This window comes from Saccoglossus kowalevskii, chromosome 2 (assembly GCF_978046115.1).
Source record: "Saccoglossus kowalevskii chromosome 2, keSacKowa6.1, whole genome shotgun sequence".
Taxonomy (NCBI): domain Eukaryota; kingdom Metazoa; phylum Hemichordata; class Enteropneusta; family Harrimaniidae; genus Saccoglossus; species Saccoglossus kowalevskii.
The window spans coordinates 12,943,752-12,966,617 of NC_140642.1; the positions used below are offsets into that span (position 1 = coordinate 12,943,752).

At 35.8% G+C, this 22,866-nt stretch overlaps 1 protein-coding gene across 1 annotated transcript; it reads left to right on the forward strand.

Moving 5' to 3' along the window:
* The first annotated feature begins 3,906 nt into the window (after positions 1-3,906).
* Positions 3,907-22,629, forward strand: LOC102801078 (gamma-aminobutyric acid type B receptor subunit 2-like). Its single transcript, XM_085504777.1, has 19 exons — positions 3,907-4,179; positions 5,072-5,209; positions 5,698-5,868; positions 9,704-9,805; positions 9,906-9,971; positions 11,496-11,693; positions 13,869-14,132; positions 14,372-14,432; positions 16,233-16,416; positions 16,713-16,906; positions 17,404-17,481; positions 17,600-17,765; positions 17,923-18,055; positions 20,080-20,187; positions 20,339-20,461; positions 20,663-20,809; positions 21,308-21,496; positions 21,805-21,936; positions 22,408-22,629. Exons 1-19 carry the CDS (start codon positions 3,907-3,909, stop codon positions 22,627-22,629), a joined length of 2,949 nt encoding a protein of 982 aa, XP_085360903.1.
* Positions 22,630-22,866: the final 237 nt, after the last annotated feature.

Sequence of the window (22,866 nt, forward strand, 5' to 3'; positions counted from 1 at the left end):
ATTTATTTCTCCGTCATTGGCTGAATCGCAGATTAATGCCTATAGTTAAAAATTTTGACTGACCGAAGTCTATGGTGCACATGAACTATGTGAATAGGCCGGTTCCCAGAACCCTCTGCCTAAATTCTCTTGCAGGGCAACCATGTTCTGGAACAGCAAGTCAAAAAGCATTCACGTCTATTATCAGAAACATAACGTAACTGGATCACTAAATTATGACGCATTTTTGATTCTATGATATTACCAATTTAAAATATGGGTCAAAAATTTGTGGTTTCAGAAAATATATATGTCATCTATTAGATGCGCATTGTTTCGCATGCAGGTATTTTCTAACTGTTTCTACAAAGTTCCATAATAACTGTGTTTTTGGCGAGTGTTAATACATGACCAAGCGTTGCATTAAATACTGGACGAAATTGATTAAATATGTCATGTAACAGATATCCACATAAATGTTATATACAATAGTGTCTGGTCAAATCGTACGTGGAATGCCGACGCGAAGAATTTGCTATTTTTGTATTATTTGGAACATGTTTGGTATTCACAAAAAGTCGCGGGCAGGGCGGCAGTCGTCGTGCCGCGTCGTGTTCGATATGGATCACATAGCGACGTATACAACGCGTGTAAAATACATTGTTTATTTACATATGAAATTCGAACACGTGCTACGCGACAACCAACGCGCTTTAAAAACATCCAACAATTGGTAACTACTTTTGGCGAAAGTTTCAAACGCTATATCCACCTTGAGTGGCGTAGTGTCATATGAACATTAGACAAGTTTGGTATTTAACGGGAATTTAAAAACCCAGTTCAACCAGAAAAAATAATTGTTTTCTGCTACCACTTATTAGTCCCCGTTCAGACGCAGTCCGAAAACGGGGACTTATGTTTTGACCCGTGTATGTCCGTGCGTGCGTGTGTACATGCGTGCGTCCGGACCTGTATCTCAGAAATGCCTGGACCAATGATAATCAAACTTCACACATACATCATACATGATATTATACATATGCACATCAATTTGTTTTACGATCTGATTCAAGATGGCCAAATGGCAGCTATTTTTGTGCTAATAAATCAAAATCAAGCATTTCTCGGCTTTTTACAGATGGACTTTGTTCAAACTTGGTATATACATTAGACATTATGAGACCGACTGCCGGTCCTTTTGTTTTAATGAATGTGGTTCTCACGCCATATCTCTGACTTGTTTTGACTGATTATGTTCAAATTTTAAATATTCATTATACATCATGCCATAGATATACAGATATATTGATTTGACGATTCTATTAAAAATGCCCGAATGGTAGCCATTTTTGTGCTAAAAATTCATCAAATATCAAGTATTTATGGACGGATTTCGTTCAAACTTGGTACATACATTAGACATTACGGATTCCTGGTGCATTTCATTTTATTTTTCAGATCGGATTCAAAATGCCTGACTGGCGGCCATTTTGTTTTAATAAATGGGCTTCTAGACCCATATCTCTGACTTGTTTTGACCGATTATGCTCAAATTTGTAATATTCATTATACATCATGTCATCGATATATACATGTATTCAAAATGGCTGACTCTGTTTTAAATAACGCTGTTCCAGAGCAATATCTCTCAATATGGATAAGTACTTGTTTGACGATCAGATACAAATATCAATCATTTTAATGTTAAACAATCATCATAATCATAATCCTGACATGGTTATATTTCAGCTATATTACTATAAACAAAACTATATATCGATAACTAACGGGGACTGTGCCATACAAGGCTTGTTCTTAAAGGATCTCTTGCGCGCTATTCCGCCGTTGCATTAGCACTATAAAAAAAATAAGTCGGCGTATTTGCTCAGTTTGCGACAGAAAGAACCATTAATTCCTGCTTGTGTGTTCTTGTGTACCATCATTTTCACACTATGTACTTTACAGACACGTATTATGTTCCACCATCTTTTGAGACAATCATAGAATTACTAAGTTCTCAAAACACTGACGTTCTACACGACTGACTGCTTATTCCAATCATGCATTACAAGTAAAATTACTATGTTATAAATTATCTAGAATACTTACCTTGCAATGTAATCGTTGTGGGCCGATGACATTTGATGGTATGTAAAATATTAATAATAAAATAACATAAAAATACGATAAACATTGAAGGCACCCCAGAACCACATACACAAGGTGCAATTAAATAACCTACACGCGCACTCAACTTATAGTACGTGAAATGTACATGGTAAATAAATCAATCGCAAATATTGAGCATGTCGAAAACGATTTTCAATAATATTACTCAATGGCAACGTTGATAAAAATTATACTTAAAGTTGAAATTAATACAAAATGTGGAAACCTAAGAATATTAAATAGAGAATTGTTCACCTTATTAACTTTTACTGACTACGAGGTCTTCAGGGTCTCGAATTTGATATCATCTTTACCCATGTTGCAGCTCATGAAAGCTAAAACTAAGTAACGCAGTGATCGTAATTTGTGAGAGGGTTTTCAAAACATTGTAGCGCATTATGGCTCATTTGAAAATAAGACCAGTGCTGTTTATGAATACCGATCTCCGTTAGTGTGAACTATTGAAATTAACTAATATAATTATTTTCGGAATCATCCCTATAATCGGAGTTGTTTTGATAACATAATTATTAATTAGTCAATTAGTAATCCGTGAAAATCCGTGACAAATCGCCACTAGACATAAGTGTATTTCTGTGCGAGAAGAAGTTGAGGTTGGTAGAATTTGAAATGACATCTCAAATATATGCAGTTTTATAGCACACACGCGGGGCTTTAGTCGGCATTTGAAACTATTCGAATTAATACAATACCTAATAATGATTTAAGAAATATTGTGTAAATCCACAAGATAATGGCGTATTTTGAGGTAACCAGTAATGGTGTCAATAGTACCATATTTATGCATGGACCAATCAGATTACACAAGAAGGAGATAAAGAACAGTATTACACAGTTTGATTACACAGAACTTTACATATATTATAGAATAGATTATTAAATTGTAAAGAGGGAAATTATTATAACAACGACCATATCCACAAAGATAACATCGTATTGAATTATTGCTCAAAAAATGTATGGATTATGTCGTGTCCCAAAGACACCATTAACTAGACAATTGACCTTTATACAGATAGTATATTAGTTTCTCAGGGCGCTATTCGTATCGGATTTACTTATTCCATCAACAATTTCCGATCTCATCAGATATATGAAGAATATCGCTAATGGCTTATGATACGTCCAGTCTTCTATATATAACTGAGGTAACATGTGTATTCATAGCTGCGTGTCCATCCCCACGCACGTACAAAATACAGTTGTTGGTAATATTTGTCCAATTTAAAAGGATTTTAATAAGGATTTAAAGCTATCATATTTAGAAGTATGTTTTTCTAACATACGTGTAAGATGAAATATTCAAAATGAACAAATTTGTAACTGATATCACTACCTCACTTTAATGAATAGTATTTTTACTTTTAATGAGTAATTTGAAATTCTTGAATCGTCGTATTATTTGAAATAAAATAGAGTCGTTCTCCGATAAATCAACGTTCAGATATACAGTCCATAATCCACATCTGTTTCGCACCTTGATATCACGTGACTGATTATATTAAAAAGGAAGATGCAGTTGGATAAGAGAGTAGCATCAGTTTATGATAATGCTACCGTGTTTCTATAGAAACCATTTTCGATTTTTGAAGACATTTTCAAAGCTAAAGACATTTGACGGGTCTGAAGAATATCTTTTGTGCGACTAATCGATTTCCAATTTGACTGTATATGAAAAGAGAGCACATTCCACGGGTGGATCATTTAATCTTTTCATCGCATTGGGCATCATACACCATGGCTGTTTTGCTTTGTGCGTATATACTTTTGAACTGTTGTTTCTCTCGGGCAGTGCACGGACAGAATGAAACACACTGGCCGTCGAATATAGCTCACCCCCAAAAGCAGAACAACAAAACAGATATTTACATCGGTACCTACTTTTCGTTGGGCGGCAATTGGGAAGGAGGTGGTGTAATCCCTGCCGTAGAAATGGCATTCGAACATATTAATGCCAAGGAAGATGTCCTGTCTGATTATAATTTACGAATGGTGTGGAATGATACGAGGGTATGTAGTTGTCTTCTTGTCATTTCAATACTTTATTACATATTCCAGACAATTTATTTTATTTCTGATTAGCCATTCCAATGAAAACTGTTTTTATTCATTTTTTATTTATTTTTTATTGTATGTCTACTACAAGTACATATTTGTTCACCAGATTGTAAATATTCTACATATTGAATTTTCACATGCAGCCTTGACAAATTCAATTTATTTGGTCGTCTAACAATTTCTGTCGTACGTAGACATGGTTTCTAAGCAAACAAATTTAGTCTTTCGAGTTATACAATTATTTTTTTTCATATCCTAAACTTAATTTAAAGAAGAAACTCACAACGGGGTGTAGTAAAGAGTATGACATACTGTTTATCAGAAAAAGCAAATAACATGATTTATGCTGACACTGACCGACGTGAAACAAATATATAGGCATATATAAGTGAATATATCAAAACTTACGTTACGTAACTTACAGACGCATATAGCGTTTGATCAAAGTTTTCTTGTACATAGTATTTAAAATGAAATCCCAGAAGTAATCTTAGCATGGCATTGAGCTATATAATAGAGATAAATCTAGATAACAGAGATAATAGTATAAGATTAACCTGAGTGCCAACAATTTCTAATTCAGTTTTGCTCACTTGCATTGTAATATATCTTGATATCTAATACTTCAGCTGCATTATAGATTTATTGATCAATTATTGATCCCAAAGTGAAGTAAAACTTTGTGATGAATTACCTTGGTAACGCAGTCGATTATCAGTAAAATAGGTTATAACAATCAATCTTTAAGACTAGTGCTTTATTGTAAAAAAAAAACAGTTCTTCGATATCTCGAGCATTACTTCAAGCGCATAACATACACATGTATAATATGTATCTTTTCCAGTGCGAAACAGGAATGGCCACAAGAGTATTTTTTGACCAGATATACCACTCCCCACAGAAACTCATGGTACTAGGGCCACCATGTTCCACTGGAAGTCAGGCCATGGCAGAGACGGCAGTTCACTGGAACCTCGTAATTGTAAGTTATAATGGTATATATTCTAATAATTTTATTTCGTATTTCTGGACGAGTCACAGTGAAACGCAGTTTCTTGCTTAGTGTCCAAGGTATTTGGAGAGTTGATTGTAACGCCTGAAAAAGTTAATTCTTACTAGAAAACTAAGATGGCAACCAGAATAAATAACTCGTGGACGTTTCGTTGGGGCCACGACAGACACAGTTTATGTTGAAGTTAAAAGTTCCTCCACAGATCTTTGCATTGGCAAACATGCCATTCAACTGCCGTAATCCACTGATGGCGCTATGGTTACTCAGTTTGCCTGTTAAGCCTGCTGCTTTCGATATTGACTTCTTGATCGTAGTCAGCTTATTCGTACCCAACACAATGCTAAGGCTGATCCAGGGTATTATAGCCATGGCTTGCAATACAATCACATGTGAATGAAGGAATATGTGTATATATATATGCAAATTACATTTTCAAATCTCATGCTGTTTTCCCCCAGCTTTCTTATTCAGCAGCATCTTCGGCACTTTCGAATCGAGAACGATATCCAACATATTTTCGTACATATCTTCCGGACACTGCCCTCAACCCTGCCAGGGTGAGATTGATGAAGGACTTTGGATGGACCAGAGTTGCAACCATTCACGAAAACTATGAGCTGTTTTCATTGGTAAGTTCATGTTGACACGTTAATATTACGGGGGATCACTCTATATGCCGTTAGCGGGGTGTTTTTCACCTTCTAAAGCGGGCCCGCTGGCAAATAGGCCCCCTTTACAATGCTAATGTCTGCATTTACCGCCTCTGGCCCCGAATTGGCGGACCCATAGCCCCGACAAGGCCCCAAACACCCGCCCGGACTTTCCAACACGAGCACACGGAAAGTCATCCTCCGGAGTCATATACACTTCCGAAACTCTTTTCGCGCCTTGGCCTAATTCGCATTCCGGGGTTTCTGCCCTGTATTCATGCACAGTCCCTCCCTGTGGAGGGACTGTGATTCATACCAAAGTCACTCGTAGCTGAACATAAAATTGCGTACTGGTATCTGATGGAATAAGAATCCTGTTCATTGTGTATTAAACTATCAAATAAATGATCATATTCACAATCATGTCAATAGTTCTCACCTTTCTTCATCAAACAACGAATGACAGGAGTTGCATACACATGCATGGAATCGTCACAGGGATTTGTTGATGTTGATGGAGGATATGATGAGCGCCTAGTGATACATTTCCTCGCCCATGTGTAACATATCCTGTTGTTGATCCACAAAAATGACATTTGTGTTACATTTTGAGTTACACAGTATGCACTAGGGAGTTCAAACAAAACACTATCACCGTTAACCAATTCATTCACCATTCACACGAATGCTAAAAATTTATTAATAATTTTAACAGAAAATATCAGTATATATGTTTTTCCATATTTGCATATAAATAGTAATATGGAAATTAATACACAAACTTCCGTTATCCAGTTGTTTAACCTAAAAGCATTTAAGGTAGCGAGAGGAGAAAAACTAGAAAAAATTTTTTTTCTAAAAATCCCGGATTATGCAACCTTATATTGTGTACTTTCTTTTTCTTTGGTCCGAATTTACAGTGCGCGATGCATTTGTTGAGTAATTTCAATTTATTCCCGGAAACTTAGTTGTAGGTGAACACGTCCTTCATGCATTGACATATCATGTTGAGTGACAGACTTAAGACAAAGGATTTAATTTGCATACTGATTTGTTGACCATCCAGCTTTATTATATCCTGTGTAATCTATAGGTAGTGTCCGTTACGCGATCGAAGCACAAACAAACATTACACTATAGTATTTCAAGCTTTTCTCGATGTTTTAATAACCTAATATATCATGGGAAGTAGTTCTAAGATGAAAAAAAACTGGCCGCCGAAAAATGTCTGACGCCGTTAAAATATATCTAAATGAAAGTGACCTGGGCTCATATTATAGTCAGCCCGCAGAGTGGAATCAAAAATGTAACTCCGTGACTGACATTTTTCCTGCGTCAAAAAAGAGTGGACATTCTTTCGATGTGAATCGTAAGCTGGTGATCGCGGCTCGTGGCATTGGAAAGGGTCGTCGCGCAATGCTTAAATTTAGTAGCTATATGGGATTACCGCCTCCTCTATTATATCTGGAACCACATTCAGAGAAAACACTAGGAAAGTTTTAGACGTTGCTAAAAGACTATTAGAACAAGAATTTCAAGATGCCGCCGATGAAATAAGAAAACAAAATTGGCGGAGATAGACGAGAGTGGTGACACCGATAAAAAAAAACAGTGGATATAGCGGTTTCTGTCGACGGGTCAAGCTGGGTGGTCCGAATTCAAATATCAGTGCGTGAACTCTGGGGGTCATTACCCAATGCCGCACGTAATTCAAACACGTGGTTAGTAGAGTTCATTCGAAATGTACGTGAATAATGCGATCGAAGTGCGCTGCCCAGAGTTTATTATATTATATATAACGCACGGTATGGTTTATATTACATATTCACTTCATTTCGAATATAATAATTCCTCATTTGAACATCGATGAATCACAAGTATTTAAAATATTTTCTTGACTTTCCGTAGACACCTGACTGCTATCCTTTTTAATGATTTAAATGCGCCCATGTTTATGTTTGCGTAATTATTACGAATGCAACGCATTATAAATTCAGTAATATTGAAATATTCACAGACCCAATACCCCGGGTCAGTGCCCTAGCAATAGTAAAAGATAAAATGAATTCTGCGTAGTTATCATGAAAGCAATACATTACAAAGTTGAAATATTCAGAGCTGGTACAATATTGTAAACACATTTGCGTAATAATTAGAAAAGCAGTGCACCAAGTAAACGATGTTGATATATTCAAAGTACAGAGTTGCATACAAGTTGCGTAATTACAGTACCGTCCGGTCGGATATAAGTTTACTAGATCGACGCGCGGAGCATGAAAGAAAAAGGTTGCTAAGGTAACGCGCCAGTTCAGTGCGTGATTTGGGGTCAAACCTCGGTCAACACACACTTGATGTAAGCATCGCCGCGCAGCAAGTTTCGCAAAGAAGTACTTGAAGTTCAATTGCACCCCAAAATGATGTCACTGATCACTCAGTTGTCGCATCGTGTGTTGTGTCATGTCATGTCCATGATGCACCCCGTTTCGACTTTGGCTTGCTTTTCCTTTTTAGTACATGTTCTTGTTCACGTAAAATGCGACCTCTCACCAACGTATTAAACACTTTGAATTTATACTTTGAATGACTATATTTGGTCAACGCGAAACATTATTTTTTCTAAACATTTTCTGAGACCATTTTTGTCAGCGCAGGGTTATTTTTTCAGACAAGATGGGCTTCGTGATATCTGCCATAACATCGCCCGGGCGATCTTTTGGTCCACATTTTTCTTAAAAAAATCGAATCCTCCATAAGATACCCCGGTATCGGCCGAATTCGGTAGTGCTGACTTAGAGCTAACTGATTATAACAAATCCGATAACGGTACACGCTCCATAGGCTGAGAGTAATGCAAACATATCGGTACTTGAAGGCATGTAAATCCCGTAAGAAAATATATGCTGTCACGAAGGCCCGCCCTATGTTTAGAGAACCGATCGTACTGTTGACGCTGTTCAACATAACAAAGGGACTTGAATAAATTAATTGCGCGGTACGCCATCTTGCTCAAGTTAGCACCCCTGTTTCGACGAAACTGCTAAGTTTTGTCACGTTTTAGGAAACAACCAACCAATTTTTCACGATCTAACATTCCACGCATATCAGATACTTGTATAATTACAAAGTATGATCGAAATGGTCGACATTTTGTTATTAATTAGCTGTTTATCTGTGGCCAAATTAAAAAAAAAAACGTTTTGACTATCATAACTATTGAAGATGTCATCTTTCAACACTTTTCTCTAAGCTAACGATGTACAAATTACACAATCTATTCGCCACAAAATGGGCTAAAATATGATGTCTCGTGGACGTTTATGTGAGCCGTTGACGTTGAGTTACGGCCTTGGGAACAGGAAGATGTTCGTAAAATTTAGTCCATAAAGTTCAACAGGCTTTATCTCCAGAACTATGGGACACATAAAAAATTCGAGACGCATTCTCAAAGATCATTATCTTATAAAGCAACAGTGAAAAGATCAGAAACATGGAAAAAAGGAACACCGAGAAACGGCCAATCCCGCAAAACAACTCTCCGTTTAGAAGGTTAACGGGAACGATCGTAACTTAATTTCCTGAGCAAATATCAAGACGAAACATATATGATCGTATTTTGCTATATCTCAGCTTTCTGAAAACATATACATTGCCATAACTGCATGCCTAGTAACTGGTGAGGAAAGTCCTAAACTCCATTAAACTATAAATTATGTTTCCCCTCTCGCTACCTTAAACAGTAATAACAATACATGATTAAACTTCTAAGAATTGAAAGTACAATAAACTTATTATTCCGTATATTTCCTTGACACAGGCAATTGACAATCTTCTAACTTTGATGAAGGAAAATAATATAACTGCCATCAAATCCGAGAGTTTCTCCGAAAATCCAAAGAATCAAATTGAAAATTTAAAGGTACATTTTCATTATTTGTTCTTTTAATTTTCACAGGTTTTACTTTGTCTACTTAGTATGGGCCTGTCTTATGAAATACTATATTTTGATTTTTTTACAGAAAGACGATGCTAAAATCATTGTCGCTAACACGTATGCACGTATGGCAAGGCGAGTTTTCTGCGAGGTAATGTTTTACACGTAGCTTAGTGTACACATATTCTTACGATTTTGCATTGTCACATATCTACAATGAGTTGTTTACTGTAAAACATGTCTTTTTCGCGAGCATGTCTTTTTCGCGAATTTAGCGAGTGAACTGATTTGCTAATTCAAGATGTCGCTAATGACTTTATTATAAATTCAAAATGGCCGCCAAACTAAGAAATCAACAATGACAAGAAAGATTCGCTAAATCAACATTTCGCTATTACGTCATTTTACTACAATTCGCTAAAATTGCATGTAGCTTTTTCAACATGTTTTACAGTATTTATCAGCTATTCACAAATCAATAGCAATCTATTTTGTACAATAAACGCCCTAAAGACAATAGCAATCTATTTTGTACAATAAACGCCCTAAAGACAATAGCAATCTATTTTGTACAATAAATGCCCTAAAGACAATAGCAATCTATTTTGTACAATAAACGCCCTAAAGACAATAGCAATCTATTTTGTACAATAAACGCCCTAAAGACAATAGCAATCTATTTTGTACAATAAACGCCCTAAAGACAATAGCAATCTATTTTGTACAATAAACGCCCTAAAGACAATAGCAATCTATTTTGTACAATAAACGCCCTAAAGACAATAGCAATCTATTTTGTACAATAAACGCCCTAAAGCCAATAGCAATCTATTTTGTACAATAAACACCCTAAAGACAATAGCAATCTATTTTGTACAATAAACGCCCTAAAGACAATAGCAATCTATTTTGTACAATAAACGCCCTAAAGACAATAGCAATCTATTTTGTACAATAAACGCCCTAAAGACAATAGCAATCTATTTTGTACAATAAACGCCCTAAAGACAATAGCAATCTATTTTGTACAATAAACGCCCTAAAGACAATAGCAATCTATTTTGTACAATAAACGCCCTAAAGACAATAGTCATTCTATTTTGTACAATAAACGCCCTAAAGACAATAGTCATTCTATTTTAAAGACAAACTGTCAATCTCATGTAATATTACGGGGACATTACCGCCTGCATAGTTTACGCTATTGAGTTTATTTCCTCCCCCCCCACTCAGGATCCATAGGGGGCCGTATGCGCGTTCCCATTTTCTCGGGAAAGAGGGTACTTTTTGACGATCTGTCTCGGGAACATTTTCCCGAGAAAATCGTAGAAAAGGGGGTATTTTTTGCTTGTTTTCCCGAGATTCTCAAAATAGGGGGTGTATTTCAAAACACTTCCCGAGATATACAAAAAAGGGGGGTTTAAAAGGAGTTCTAGACTGAAAAGTTCCCTAGATAGGGGGTGAAATTCATCGGAAAAGCCCGTGAAAGGGGGGGGGGGTAAATTTTCTTCTTTTCCCTAGATAGGGGGGGGGGTCAAAAAAATGAGGGATCAAGCATAGGCCGCCTAAATATAGGGAGTGGGGGGATTTCCTTGCGTCATTATAATCTTTTATAATGACCCTTTATATGAGAAGTTAGTAATTTTTATATACCAATTTGTTATCAACACCTTAGGCATACAAGCAAGGGATGACGGGACCGGAATATGTGTGGTTCATTATTGGATGGTTTGGTCCAAAATGGTGGGAAGTGGATGACCCGTATGTAGATTGTACCATCGAGGAACTGAAGGCCGCTGTGGAAGGTTCACGGTATATCTCATCAGAGAGTTTGCAGTTGTCTACATCAGAAGAACTAACAGTAGCTGGTATCGTAAGTAATGATAATAATTTTTTCTATAACTTATTTTGCTTGAATTGTGGCTATTTTGACAATGTTTCACAGACAACAATATTGTTCAGATAACACAAAAACCAGTGGTTTTACATAGAGACAATGTGACTGATACAGAATACAGAGCTTTGACAAAACTATACCATGGATAAAGCCTATGTTTATATATCACCATGCACATCATAAATCCTTGAAACTCAAAAAGTGATCATAACAACAATTTCTGAAACAAACCGGATTTAATATAATAATCAGGAAATCTGTCTGTCTGTCTGTCTGTCTGAATGAATGAATGCATGAATGAATGGTAATGTCACGGACAATGAATTGAATCAAGAATAATGAACAGTCTTAGCATATACTTTGTTTTCATCACAGATATTACGTTTTGCCAAATTATGGCTAGAATTTTACATGGTATAACTTATTTACTTTACACGGTCATATTAGAGGACCATGCTGTATACTGTTGTGAAAACAGCGTCGTGTTCGGGGATCGGGAACTTCGTCTCGCTTGCCTGATTTCACCTATACGTAGAGATACCAGATTCGACCCATATGAATACACATTAGTTCATTACAGATAGTCCACCTTTTATTCAGACAAGCAGTCAGCTGAGGGATCCCCCGGCTGTACCGTTCTCTCGTTCTTTCTCTCTTACAAAGGTTACAAACTCTCCATATTAAAAGTCTAAACATTACGGCATGGCGGAGTAAACATACGATCAGCCAGTCGCTGCAGTCGTTGGCACGACCACGTGATTACCAAGGATGTGTCTCACGGTTAAAGCCAATTCATTTATAAAATTCCTGTAATATATATTTATAATCTCCACCCTAAACATGCAAGTTGTTGATTCTAAACAATAGTCTAATGACATGTGATAGGTATTTTTGATGTTTGAAAACCTTTCACTTAGGTAACCGGGATTCGATTGTTCCCCACGCTGGACTCACACACACACAAGCTCCGTTCATGTCCATCCGATTCTCTGCTTGTCCCCAGCTTTCACCCAAGACAGCTTTAAATCATTCTTTATTACTTATCACTCATTAGCCAATTACAATCAGTATAAGAGACTCCCAGGCCTTGCCTTCAAACAAACAACCAATCACATGAAAGTTTTACACATCATAATCAATTGATTAATCGTCAATCTATTAAGAAAACCACTATCATATTGTCAACGTCAATTTATATTTATGGGTTTAATAGTCTTGCAATAATATTCCACAAAGATACCGCATGAGTTTGAAATCGCAAACACCCAGTTTTGGGTTACGATCACCGTACCATCTGGCCTCATCATTAACCTTTATCAGTAATTTAACCTTTATCAGTAGATGTCATGGCAACCACTATTAAGCTGACTGGCCTCGTCATTTAACCCCTATCAGTAGATGCCATGGCAACCACCATTAAGCTGAAATATAAATCATGATAGACATTTGAACCGAATGTGCGAACGTGAAGTCGCTATCATAATACAACCAAGAGGTAAAAAGAATACATTCTGTTTGACATGGCACCCATCATAAATGATTCATAATCTAATGGTTTGAACATGAGAAAGTGATAAGTCATCTACGGTGTCATCACAGATCATCATCAAGTTTATTATATCTACCAAAACAAAGACCCGATAATGTAGCATAGCGGTATACAAAGTGAAAAAAATAATGAAAATGTTATATTGATGATTAGGTTGATATTAAGTTATTATTTCCAGTAGGCCCAAGTTTGTTAATGAGGGGCTCATGTAACGAACGCTATATTGTTTAATCGATTTGTCCGGATATCAGACAGGTTCTTCAGTACATCACGATCTTATTTAAATACAGACTTTGGTCGTCTGTTGAGTCATTTCTCAAGTCTATGGATGCGAAAGTTACTTAACAGCTATCAATCACTCACAACATCTCAAGTTTTCATCTCGGTTAGCCCATTGCATGGCACATTATTCAACGGATTCCGTAATGATTTTTAAATTGAATTCATTTTAGGAAATAAGAAATTAGATTAGAAAAGAGTTCGAACATGTCTATGTAAAACAAAACATTACTCTTATATAATTGTAGGGGAATTACCCCAAAACATGCGTTGCTTAATCATACATTCTCTCCCAGCTATGTGCTTTCATTCTTTCAACTTAGACGGCCAGGGAGTATGAACAGGAGCTGCGAGAGCGAATGGAATGGCCTGAAAACAGAGACTATATATGGAATGAGGTAGCACCCTATGCATATGATGCAGCATGGGCAATCGCGCTGACGTTGGACAAAGCTGCGTCCACTCTCGAAAAAAGACCGCTGTCGGGCGATGCATTCCGACGTCTCGAAGATTTTACTTATGACGACAAAGAGATGTCTCAATTATTTTTCGATTTCCTCTCACAAGCTGATTTTCTTGGCGTTTCGGTGAGTTGTTTTTAAAAAATTCGTTCTACTTGAAGTATGTGTATTTGTATCTGAAGATATAATTATATTAATTGCGAGATTTTCAGTGTTATTCGACGTTGTTTTTAAAGAATTCGTTCTACTTGAAGTATGTGTATTTGTATCTGAAGATATAATTATATTAATTGCGAGATTTTCAGTGTTATTCGACGTCGATTGTATTTGACGTTTGTTTTTTGTGTTCATTATTTTGTAAACAGGGACCTGTCGGTTTTAGAAATGGGGATCGTTTAGGTGTAATACAAATAGAGCAGCTTCAAGGTAATTTCATATTCTGCAATGTATGTGATAGATATAACGGACATTAATAACTGATATGCCACACACCTTCCCGTATTAACATAGTTACACGTCCAAGGTAATTTCATATTCTGCAATGTATGTGATAGATATAACGGACATTAATAACTGACATGCCACACACCTTCCCGTATTAACATAGTTACACGTCCAAGGTAATTTCATATTCTGCAATGTATGTGATAGATATAACGGACATTAATAACTGACATGCCACACACCTTCCCGTATTAACATAGTTACACGTCCAAGGTAATTTCATATTCTGCAATGTATGTGATAGATATAACGGACGTTAATAACTGATATGCCACACACCTTCCCGTATTAACATAGTTACACGTCCAAGGTAATTTCATATTCTGCAATGTATGTGATAGATATAACGGAAATTAATAACTGACATGCCACACACCTTCCCGTATTAACATAGTTACACGTCCAAGGTAATTTCATATTCTGCAATGTATGTGATAGATATAACGGACATTAATAACTGATATGCCACACACCTTCCCGTATTAACATAGTTACACGTCCAAGGTAATTTCATATTCTGCAATGTATGTGATAGATATAACGGACATTAATAACTGACATGCCACACACCTTCCCGTATTAACATAGTTACACGTCCAAGGTAATTTCATATTCTGCAATGTATGTGATAGATATAACGGACATTAATAACTGATATGCCACACACCTTCCCGTATTAACATAGTTACACGTCCAAGGTAATTTCATATTCTGCAATGTATGTGATAGATATAACGGACATTAATAACTGACATGCCACACACCTTCCCGTATTAACATAGTTACACGTCCAAGGTAATTTCATATTCTGCAATGTATGTGATAGATATAACGGACATTAATAACTGACATGCCACACACCTTCCCGTATTAACATAGTTACACGTCCAAGGATGTTAAACAAGGGTGTTAATATGAATTATATGTTGTAATGGCAAGATCATTGCAATGCATCCAGAGTGTGGGACCCGGATATGATTTGCTAGATGCGACAACTTGAAGCGATTCAATACAGTGCTGCGCGTACAATTACCAAATACCGGGTAATCGATTATAACACATTATTGCATCATGTTAAATTGATCGCATTACATACCCGGTACATATTTTAGTAATCGGGGTTGTTTTATAACGTTACGCAAAATATAATTGATATCCATTTTTATCAGCATTCCTCCTCTTCTTAAATGACAGCAGAGTGCTAGTTGAATGGAGCTCTCTCCCAACAAATTCGCAATCTTTGCGTTGTTTAAGGAGAAATCTCAGCAACAGTATAGTAATATAGTAATTCGATCGCGCAATCTCATGCAAGCTGTATGTACTACCTACACATTTCATTATAACTTTGTATGATGTTTATCTGATATTTAGTGTGCACATTTTTACGAAACGTGTATATAATATGTACATTTCAATAAGTGGTAATTATGGACATAATTCAGCCTACAATATCTGTCTATGACCTTTAGTCAAAATTAAAAAAAAAAGTAAAAATCATAAAAAGATAATCAATTTATAACCCTAAATTAATACATTCATGAAATACAAGACGTTTACAAGACTTTGAAAAGGGGTATCCACGGCTGTCTCAAAACGGAAGAAATTCTGAAGTATCTGTGGTGCAGGCAATAGTGTGCTAAATAAGTAACACAATAGAGAAAGTATTTTGGTTATTAGACTAACAATATCCATTTGTGAACCCCGATTTAATTATGTTCTTAGCCAGCTGCAAAGACAACTATTCAAAGTGGAACTCTCATTGCTACCTTCTACATACTTCCGGAATGACGTGGCACGACGCTCGCGACTTGTGCCAACGTGATGGCGGCGATTTGGTGGTTATAACATCTTTACATGAGATGCAACATATTCGTTCTAAACTTAAAACTGAAGAACGAAGTAAGTGGTAAGTATGACTGCTCCCCTTAAAATTGTAACAGCACGCAGTTATCGGTTGCAATACACCTACAAGTGGAAATACCTTGTTCCCATACCACTGGTCTATCGTTTAAATGAATATACGCTCTGCTTACATTACCAAACACAGAATGTTGTCTTTGTTCTTTCAAATATTAAGGCAGCACCATGGTGTTATTAATGCTGCTAAGCCGGAATGGTCATGTCATAGTTACATGGAAAATCCACATTCTGCATTCTCTAAACATATATCATAGCTAATTTTGCAATTTGTTTCATTATTAGGTTCATTGGTCTTACCTTCGACGGTGTCAATTATGTTTGGCTCAATGGAGAAGTGTGTAATATGTCCCTCATCAACCAACTACCTAATATGGTTGATTCGAACCAAACCTGTGTTACCATTAATAAAAACACCAACGTATTGGACCCAACGAGCTGTCACCAAATAAACAGTTTCATATGTAAATCAAATGAAGGTAAGCTGTTTGTTGAAATAAAGTCAACAAAGACTTTATGTGTCTAATATTTCCAGTTGCAAATTAAGCATCTTTCTCAGGTAAAACACAATTCTAGGAAATGGAACCGTCGTCGTGTGCATAACCATCTCCAAGACCCTCTTATTCAGGGTCTGATATTTTACAATGAGTTTGTCTTTTGACATTTTGTTCGCATAATGAAAAAATAGCGTAACTATTACAACTTTGGATAAAATGACAATTGAAAAGGTGGATACAGACATTCTGCATATACTTTTCCCTCTATCTATGATAACGAACATGTTAAAAAAAAGATGAAAATAATATTATTAATAAAGCTTATTCACACAGAGCTTTAATCATTACATTTAACAATCACGTAAAGTTAAAGCATCTCTTGTGAATTGTATAGTAACAAAATGCATCATTGTGTAATAAAATGCTTTAATAACTGCCTACTGAATTCACTAACACTTTGTAAGTTTTTGTCGTTGTAGAATACATGGAAAAACAAATTGCTCTATATAAAGAAAAGGATGGCATACTGGAGTATACCTCTGAGTTTGAATGGCAAGGTGAGATTATTATTGTCCTAATGATTAACTTACTTTTTCATTGTGAACCGATATGTTTTTTTAAAGATATCAACACATTATGAATTACAGAAAAAAACTTTATTCATTTTATTTTCAGGAGGACAAATTCCATTGGACCATACGCCACAGATTATTATAACCACAGTGGATCGCTATCTGTGTATTTTACCCGAGGTCTATTATATTCTGTGTAGTTTGGCTGTTGTGGGAATTCTAATGGCTTTATTCTTTTTGGGATTCAACGTTAAGTACAGAGAACAGAAGTAAGGGACCTACATTACATCTATGTGTAATAATCACAAAGATAATTCCAATCATGCAGTGTGCATTTATAGTTTATATGCATATGCCGATATATTTTTTCATTAACACAATGCACTAACTAGTTAACTACACTGATTGCGCACATTGTTGTTTCAGATATGTCAAGATGTCAAGTCCGAATTTGAATAACATCATTATTCTTGGAAGTATTTTAGTTTATGCGGCGATTTTCTTATTCGGTTTGGACAACAGCAGTATGGGTGAGAAGTACCTTCAGGCTGTATGCCAGGTGAGAGTTATTGTATTTTGGTTTTCTGTTGACTATTTTATGCTAGTTATTGTCTTTTCTTTTTGACATATTCTGGATATAATAATTCTCACGGATGAATCAGGTAGTCACTCAATTTGATTTTGATTTTGGCTTAACGTGTTGACCTCTATAGAGAATATATTATATACAGTAGCTAGCTCCTCTCTTTATATGAAGTAAGGATGTAGTAGACTACAATGTTATCAAAAATAATGTAAAATAGGTAGTTTCTGAATTGTTTGGTACTTTTACAACGTGGTGGAAAAGAATTCTGTAATAAATTAGAGTGCTTTGTTTTCACAGTCATGAAATATTACTGATACTTGAAAAATTATTTTACATTGTGTTTTCAATTGATATTGAGTTCAATCTCTCAAAAAATCGATGAAATCTGTCAAGAACTGTTCGCGTAATCGTAATTTTTGTGGTTTTAGACATGTTACTTTTCTAATTATTTTTTGATGTTTAAGATAGCTATTGTGTTGGTTTTATAAAAATCAATACAACCCGTTTGGTACATGGCCGATAAAGTTATGGAAAAGTCGATAATTTGAAAAAAGCAACGTGAAAACTATTTGCTGACTGAATCCGCTTGGGAGCAAGTTATACGACAGCACTGTCGTGAATTACAGGTCTTCGTTTTTACTCTATAACTCGTTGCAATCGGAGTTTCGTTTAGTTTATTTCTGTCAACTTTCAGTACGATTGTTATACAATTATTACTAGCACAAACAGTTTTCATTTCCAAGAGCTATAAATGTACGTGTAACTGTTTTGTATACGAACCACTGACGCGTCACTCAAATTCATTTGAAAGTCAGTTTGCCGTCCCACTTGACACAATGGACTTGATTAGTCTATATTTGACTACCTCGTATTTTTTTGTTCGAAAGGCCGCATGTGCACCGATGACTAAAGTGAGACAACAGCCATAACGAGATTCTTCATGGATTTATATTTTCTCTTTTTACACCGATAACATTTACAGTGGTCAGTCAGATTCGTAATCAATATATCCAGGCCTCGTGTTATTCGCTTCACCGCAAGATACTGCAGACTTCGCTGGAGATATTTTTCGTTTCGACATGCTCATCCTGTGTGTTGATTTCGTGTCGTTCAGCCTCCAGTGACAGTATACAGTGCTGTCATCATCGTTAGCATTTAAGGTGGTTATGGTGGTGTCTTCAGGCTCCGGTGTGGTGGAGCAAATGTCACTTGGGTTTTCACTCGTCTGCTGTCGACTCTTCCGATTTTGTTTCGTAGAGGGACTGTGTTTCGTAGTATTCAATAACTTACGATTACGACTTAACGATTTTTTTCCCGTGCCATTTTTCAAATTAAACATAGTCAATACAAAATAAATGAACAGTAATATATAGTAGAGAAGAGCGATGCGATGAACTATCAGTAACGAGTGAGTGCATCCGGTCGTTTGACCGGACGCGTACACGCGATGTTTATTTGCGGGATTATGGTAATTACAAATTTTATTGTTTCGGCTCAGAGGGGCTTAGCCGAAGAACACATTCCCGGGATTTCCGCTACTTGTAAATTATTTGTTATTTTTTAAAAAAAACGTTTTTTCTTGAAATAAGAACGTGATTCAATAAAAAATCAAGATCACACGGCTGCCCATAGATACAAGTCATCGGTTAATAAAAGAAAAAAAAAAATCACCACAAAAGTCTACTACATCCTTAACATTAACTGAAATAAAAATGATGCAAAATAAGATAGAACAAACCAATTAAAGCCTGTATTTAAAATACATAGATATATATGATATATACATTATATTCTTTTTTGTGGCCTGAATTTGTTAAATAAATATGTAGATGTTTCACATGGAAACAAATAATTAATATTATTATTGTCAAAACATTATAAAAGTAGATTATTTGAATTATTTGAAACATTGTTCGCGTTATGCTATCTACACTTTGTATTTTTTCTAAAATATTGAATATACGATTGAGAGTTTTGATTATTTATGTTTTGTATAGGTCCGTACTTGGATTATTTCAATTGGTTTTGTTACAGCTTACGGTGCAATGTTCAGTAAAACTTGGAGGGTACACCGAGTGGCTGCTCTCAATACCCCTAAACGTAGGGTAGGTGAAAAATTGTCGTAATATTGAGACACTTCTCTAACATCGCTTTAGATTTGTTCTCGATGTATGGATACAAACCTTCATGTGTGTTAATTAACTATTACCACGACACAAGTATGATGTCTAAAACATTATACGTTTTCTCCTCCAGATCGTAACCGACGCACACCTGTATGTCATGGTATTAGTGCTGGTAATGATAGACGTGGCCATATTGACTGTATGGCAGATAATGGACCCACTTTATCGCGAAACAGAAATGCTTCATTTGGAGGTACATTGCATTTATTAAATGTGAATCACTATAATTCACTGAATTTGATAGCTAGCAACATTATTTAAGAGAACCCCGATATTGTATCGTTTACTATTGAAACATGATTCAATTGCACGTGGTACATTTGAAGAATAATACTGACACGTCGTTTGTGTAGAATAAATGGACTAAGCATCCAATTTGTTTGTTTGCGTCTAGGATGACCCAGACGTATCTAACCAACAGATACAGCCAATATTGGAATACTGTGCTTGTCAACATTTTACCTACTGGTTAGGTGCACTATATGCTTATAAAGGACTCCTACTCATATTTGGTACTTTTCTGGCATGGGAAACTAGAACGGTACGGTTGTGTTTCATTGTCTTTTATATTTGGTGGATTTGGCATCGTACAGACAATTGATATCCACGCGTAATTATTAACAATTAACATTAATTGTGTGTATCAAATATTTGCCTTGTTTATATTCTATTGTAGTATATATATTGACGAATCTGTCCAATGTGTTTCGATTAATGTATATAATAACATATAACTTTTTCTCTCATACGGATTTATTGCTTGAATCTATAAACTTGCGTTTTTCATATACAGATAAAGAAACAAAATCATGGAATGAACTTATTTATTTATAATAAGTATACAATACATAAATAATTTGTGTCATTGTTGATTATATGTTCAAAAATATACATAACACCATTATTTATAAAGAATTTGATTGTGACATTTCATGATATATTTATTGTTGTGAATATTAATTATTTAAACGATTATATCTGATGTTCATACAATATGATGAAATCGTATAAGTAAAAACTCAAACGGCACTCCACACAGGTATCTATTCCGGCGTTGAATGACAGCAAGTATATTGGTATGAGTGTCTACAATGTCATCATTTTATGCATCATTGGTGTATCTGTCAGTCCCATTATACACTACAACGTGAACGCGTCGTTTGCTTTCCAGTCTGCCATTGCATTGTTCTGTACTTCAATTACGCTCTTACTTGTATTTGTGCCAAAGGTAAGGTTATAAAAGAATCTTTATTCTGCAATCTACGTTATGTAGAAAAGCGTTGCTTATAATGATATGGTTAGTTTTTAATGTGATTTTTATTTTTGCCATGTAACAATGCCATCTTTGTTACCATGTAAAAACCATGAAGATGCGTGGGCACCAATTGAAAATAAAATACCTTAGACGAGGGGAGGGGTCATGGCACAAAAAATACACAAGACATATTCAAACACTATACTTTAGATTTAGTATCACATTTGCATAAATCCGGGTTCTGGAAAATATGCTATAGCTTTCAATTCACAAATATTTAGATAGTGTCCGTGACGAAATATCCAGAGGGGCAGCCAGTGATGACGATACAATTGCAGACTCAAGGAGGAACCTTACATAGCCAATCCATGCGTGACGACGAAAATGCAAAACTACAAAAGAAGCTAAAAGAGGTGGGAAAATAAATAATCTTCACTTATTAGTCGAGCCTCTAACAATAACGCATTTCTGTGTCGTATATTTGTCTACGACCAATTTACATCTCAGACCAACTCTTGAAAGATGGAAACGCATATTGAAAAAGTGAATCGATTTTGAGAAGGAACATGGAATACTCAATCTCTCTCGTTTTGCTGCAAACCACACATTATTCATTATTTGAACATAGTTACGTAATTACTAGATACAGATATTGCGTTTTTTCTGTAAAATAAATAACTATATTCATCATTTGAACATAATTACATTACTAGATACAAATAACTCTTGTTGTTCATTGCTGTATGAAAATACCAACTTAAGACAACCTTTCTTTAAAATTAAATATTACGTTTCAGTTTTGTATATGATGGAAAACCTAATCCCAATCTATGCTTGCTCACCACTCCGGCAACTTTGACAATATTCATTTACGTTTCCCTTAGGTCGAGGCCGAGTTAACGGAGATGAAAAAGATTCAAGGAGATGTAGCTGGCGGTGTGAAATTAAACGCTGCCAGTGGCTGTGGGTTTTGGTGTGGCGCACTGATGTGTGGATGCTGTTCACCAATCTTCAACAAAACGCTCGACGATATTTACACAAAAAGACATACGTACGTAAATAACGCAGTGACCGACGAGAAGAATGAACGTGTTGAATCACTCTGAATATGAAACGAGGATGCTGAAGCTAGCAAGTCAGATTGTTGATATGTTCCTAATTATTCACCATGCATGAGTCTTGATTTCATTATATAAGGTTATTACGATGATACCTCAATGTCACAGTCAGCTGGCGCACACGTGATAATAAAATAAATACGATATTTACTGGGGTATTTGAAACCGAAATTGCCATCTGACTGTAAGGCCGTCGCTGATTGGCTGTTGAGCTGGAATGACAAT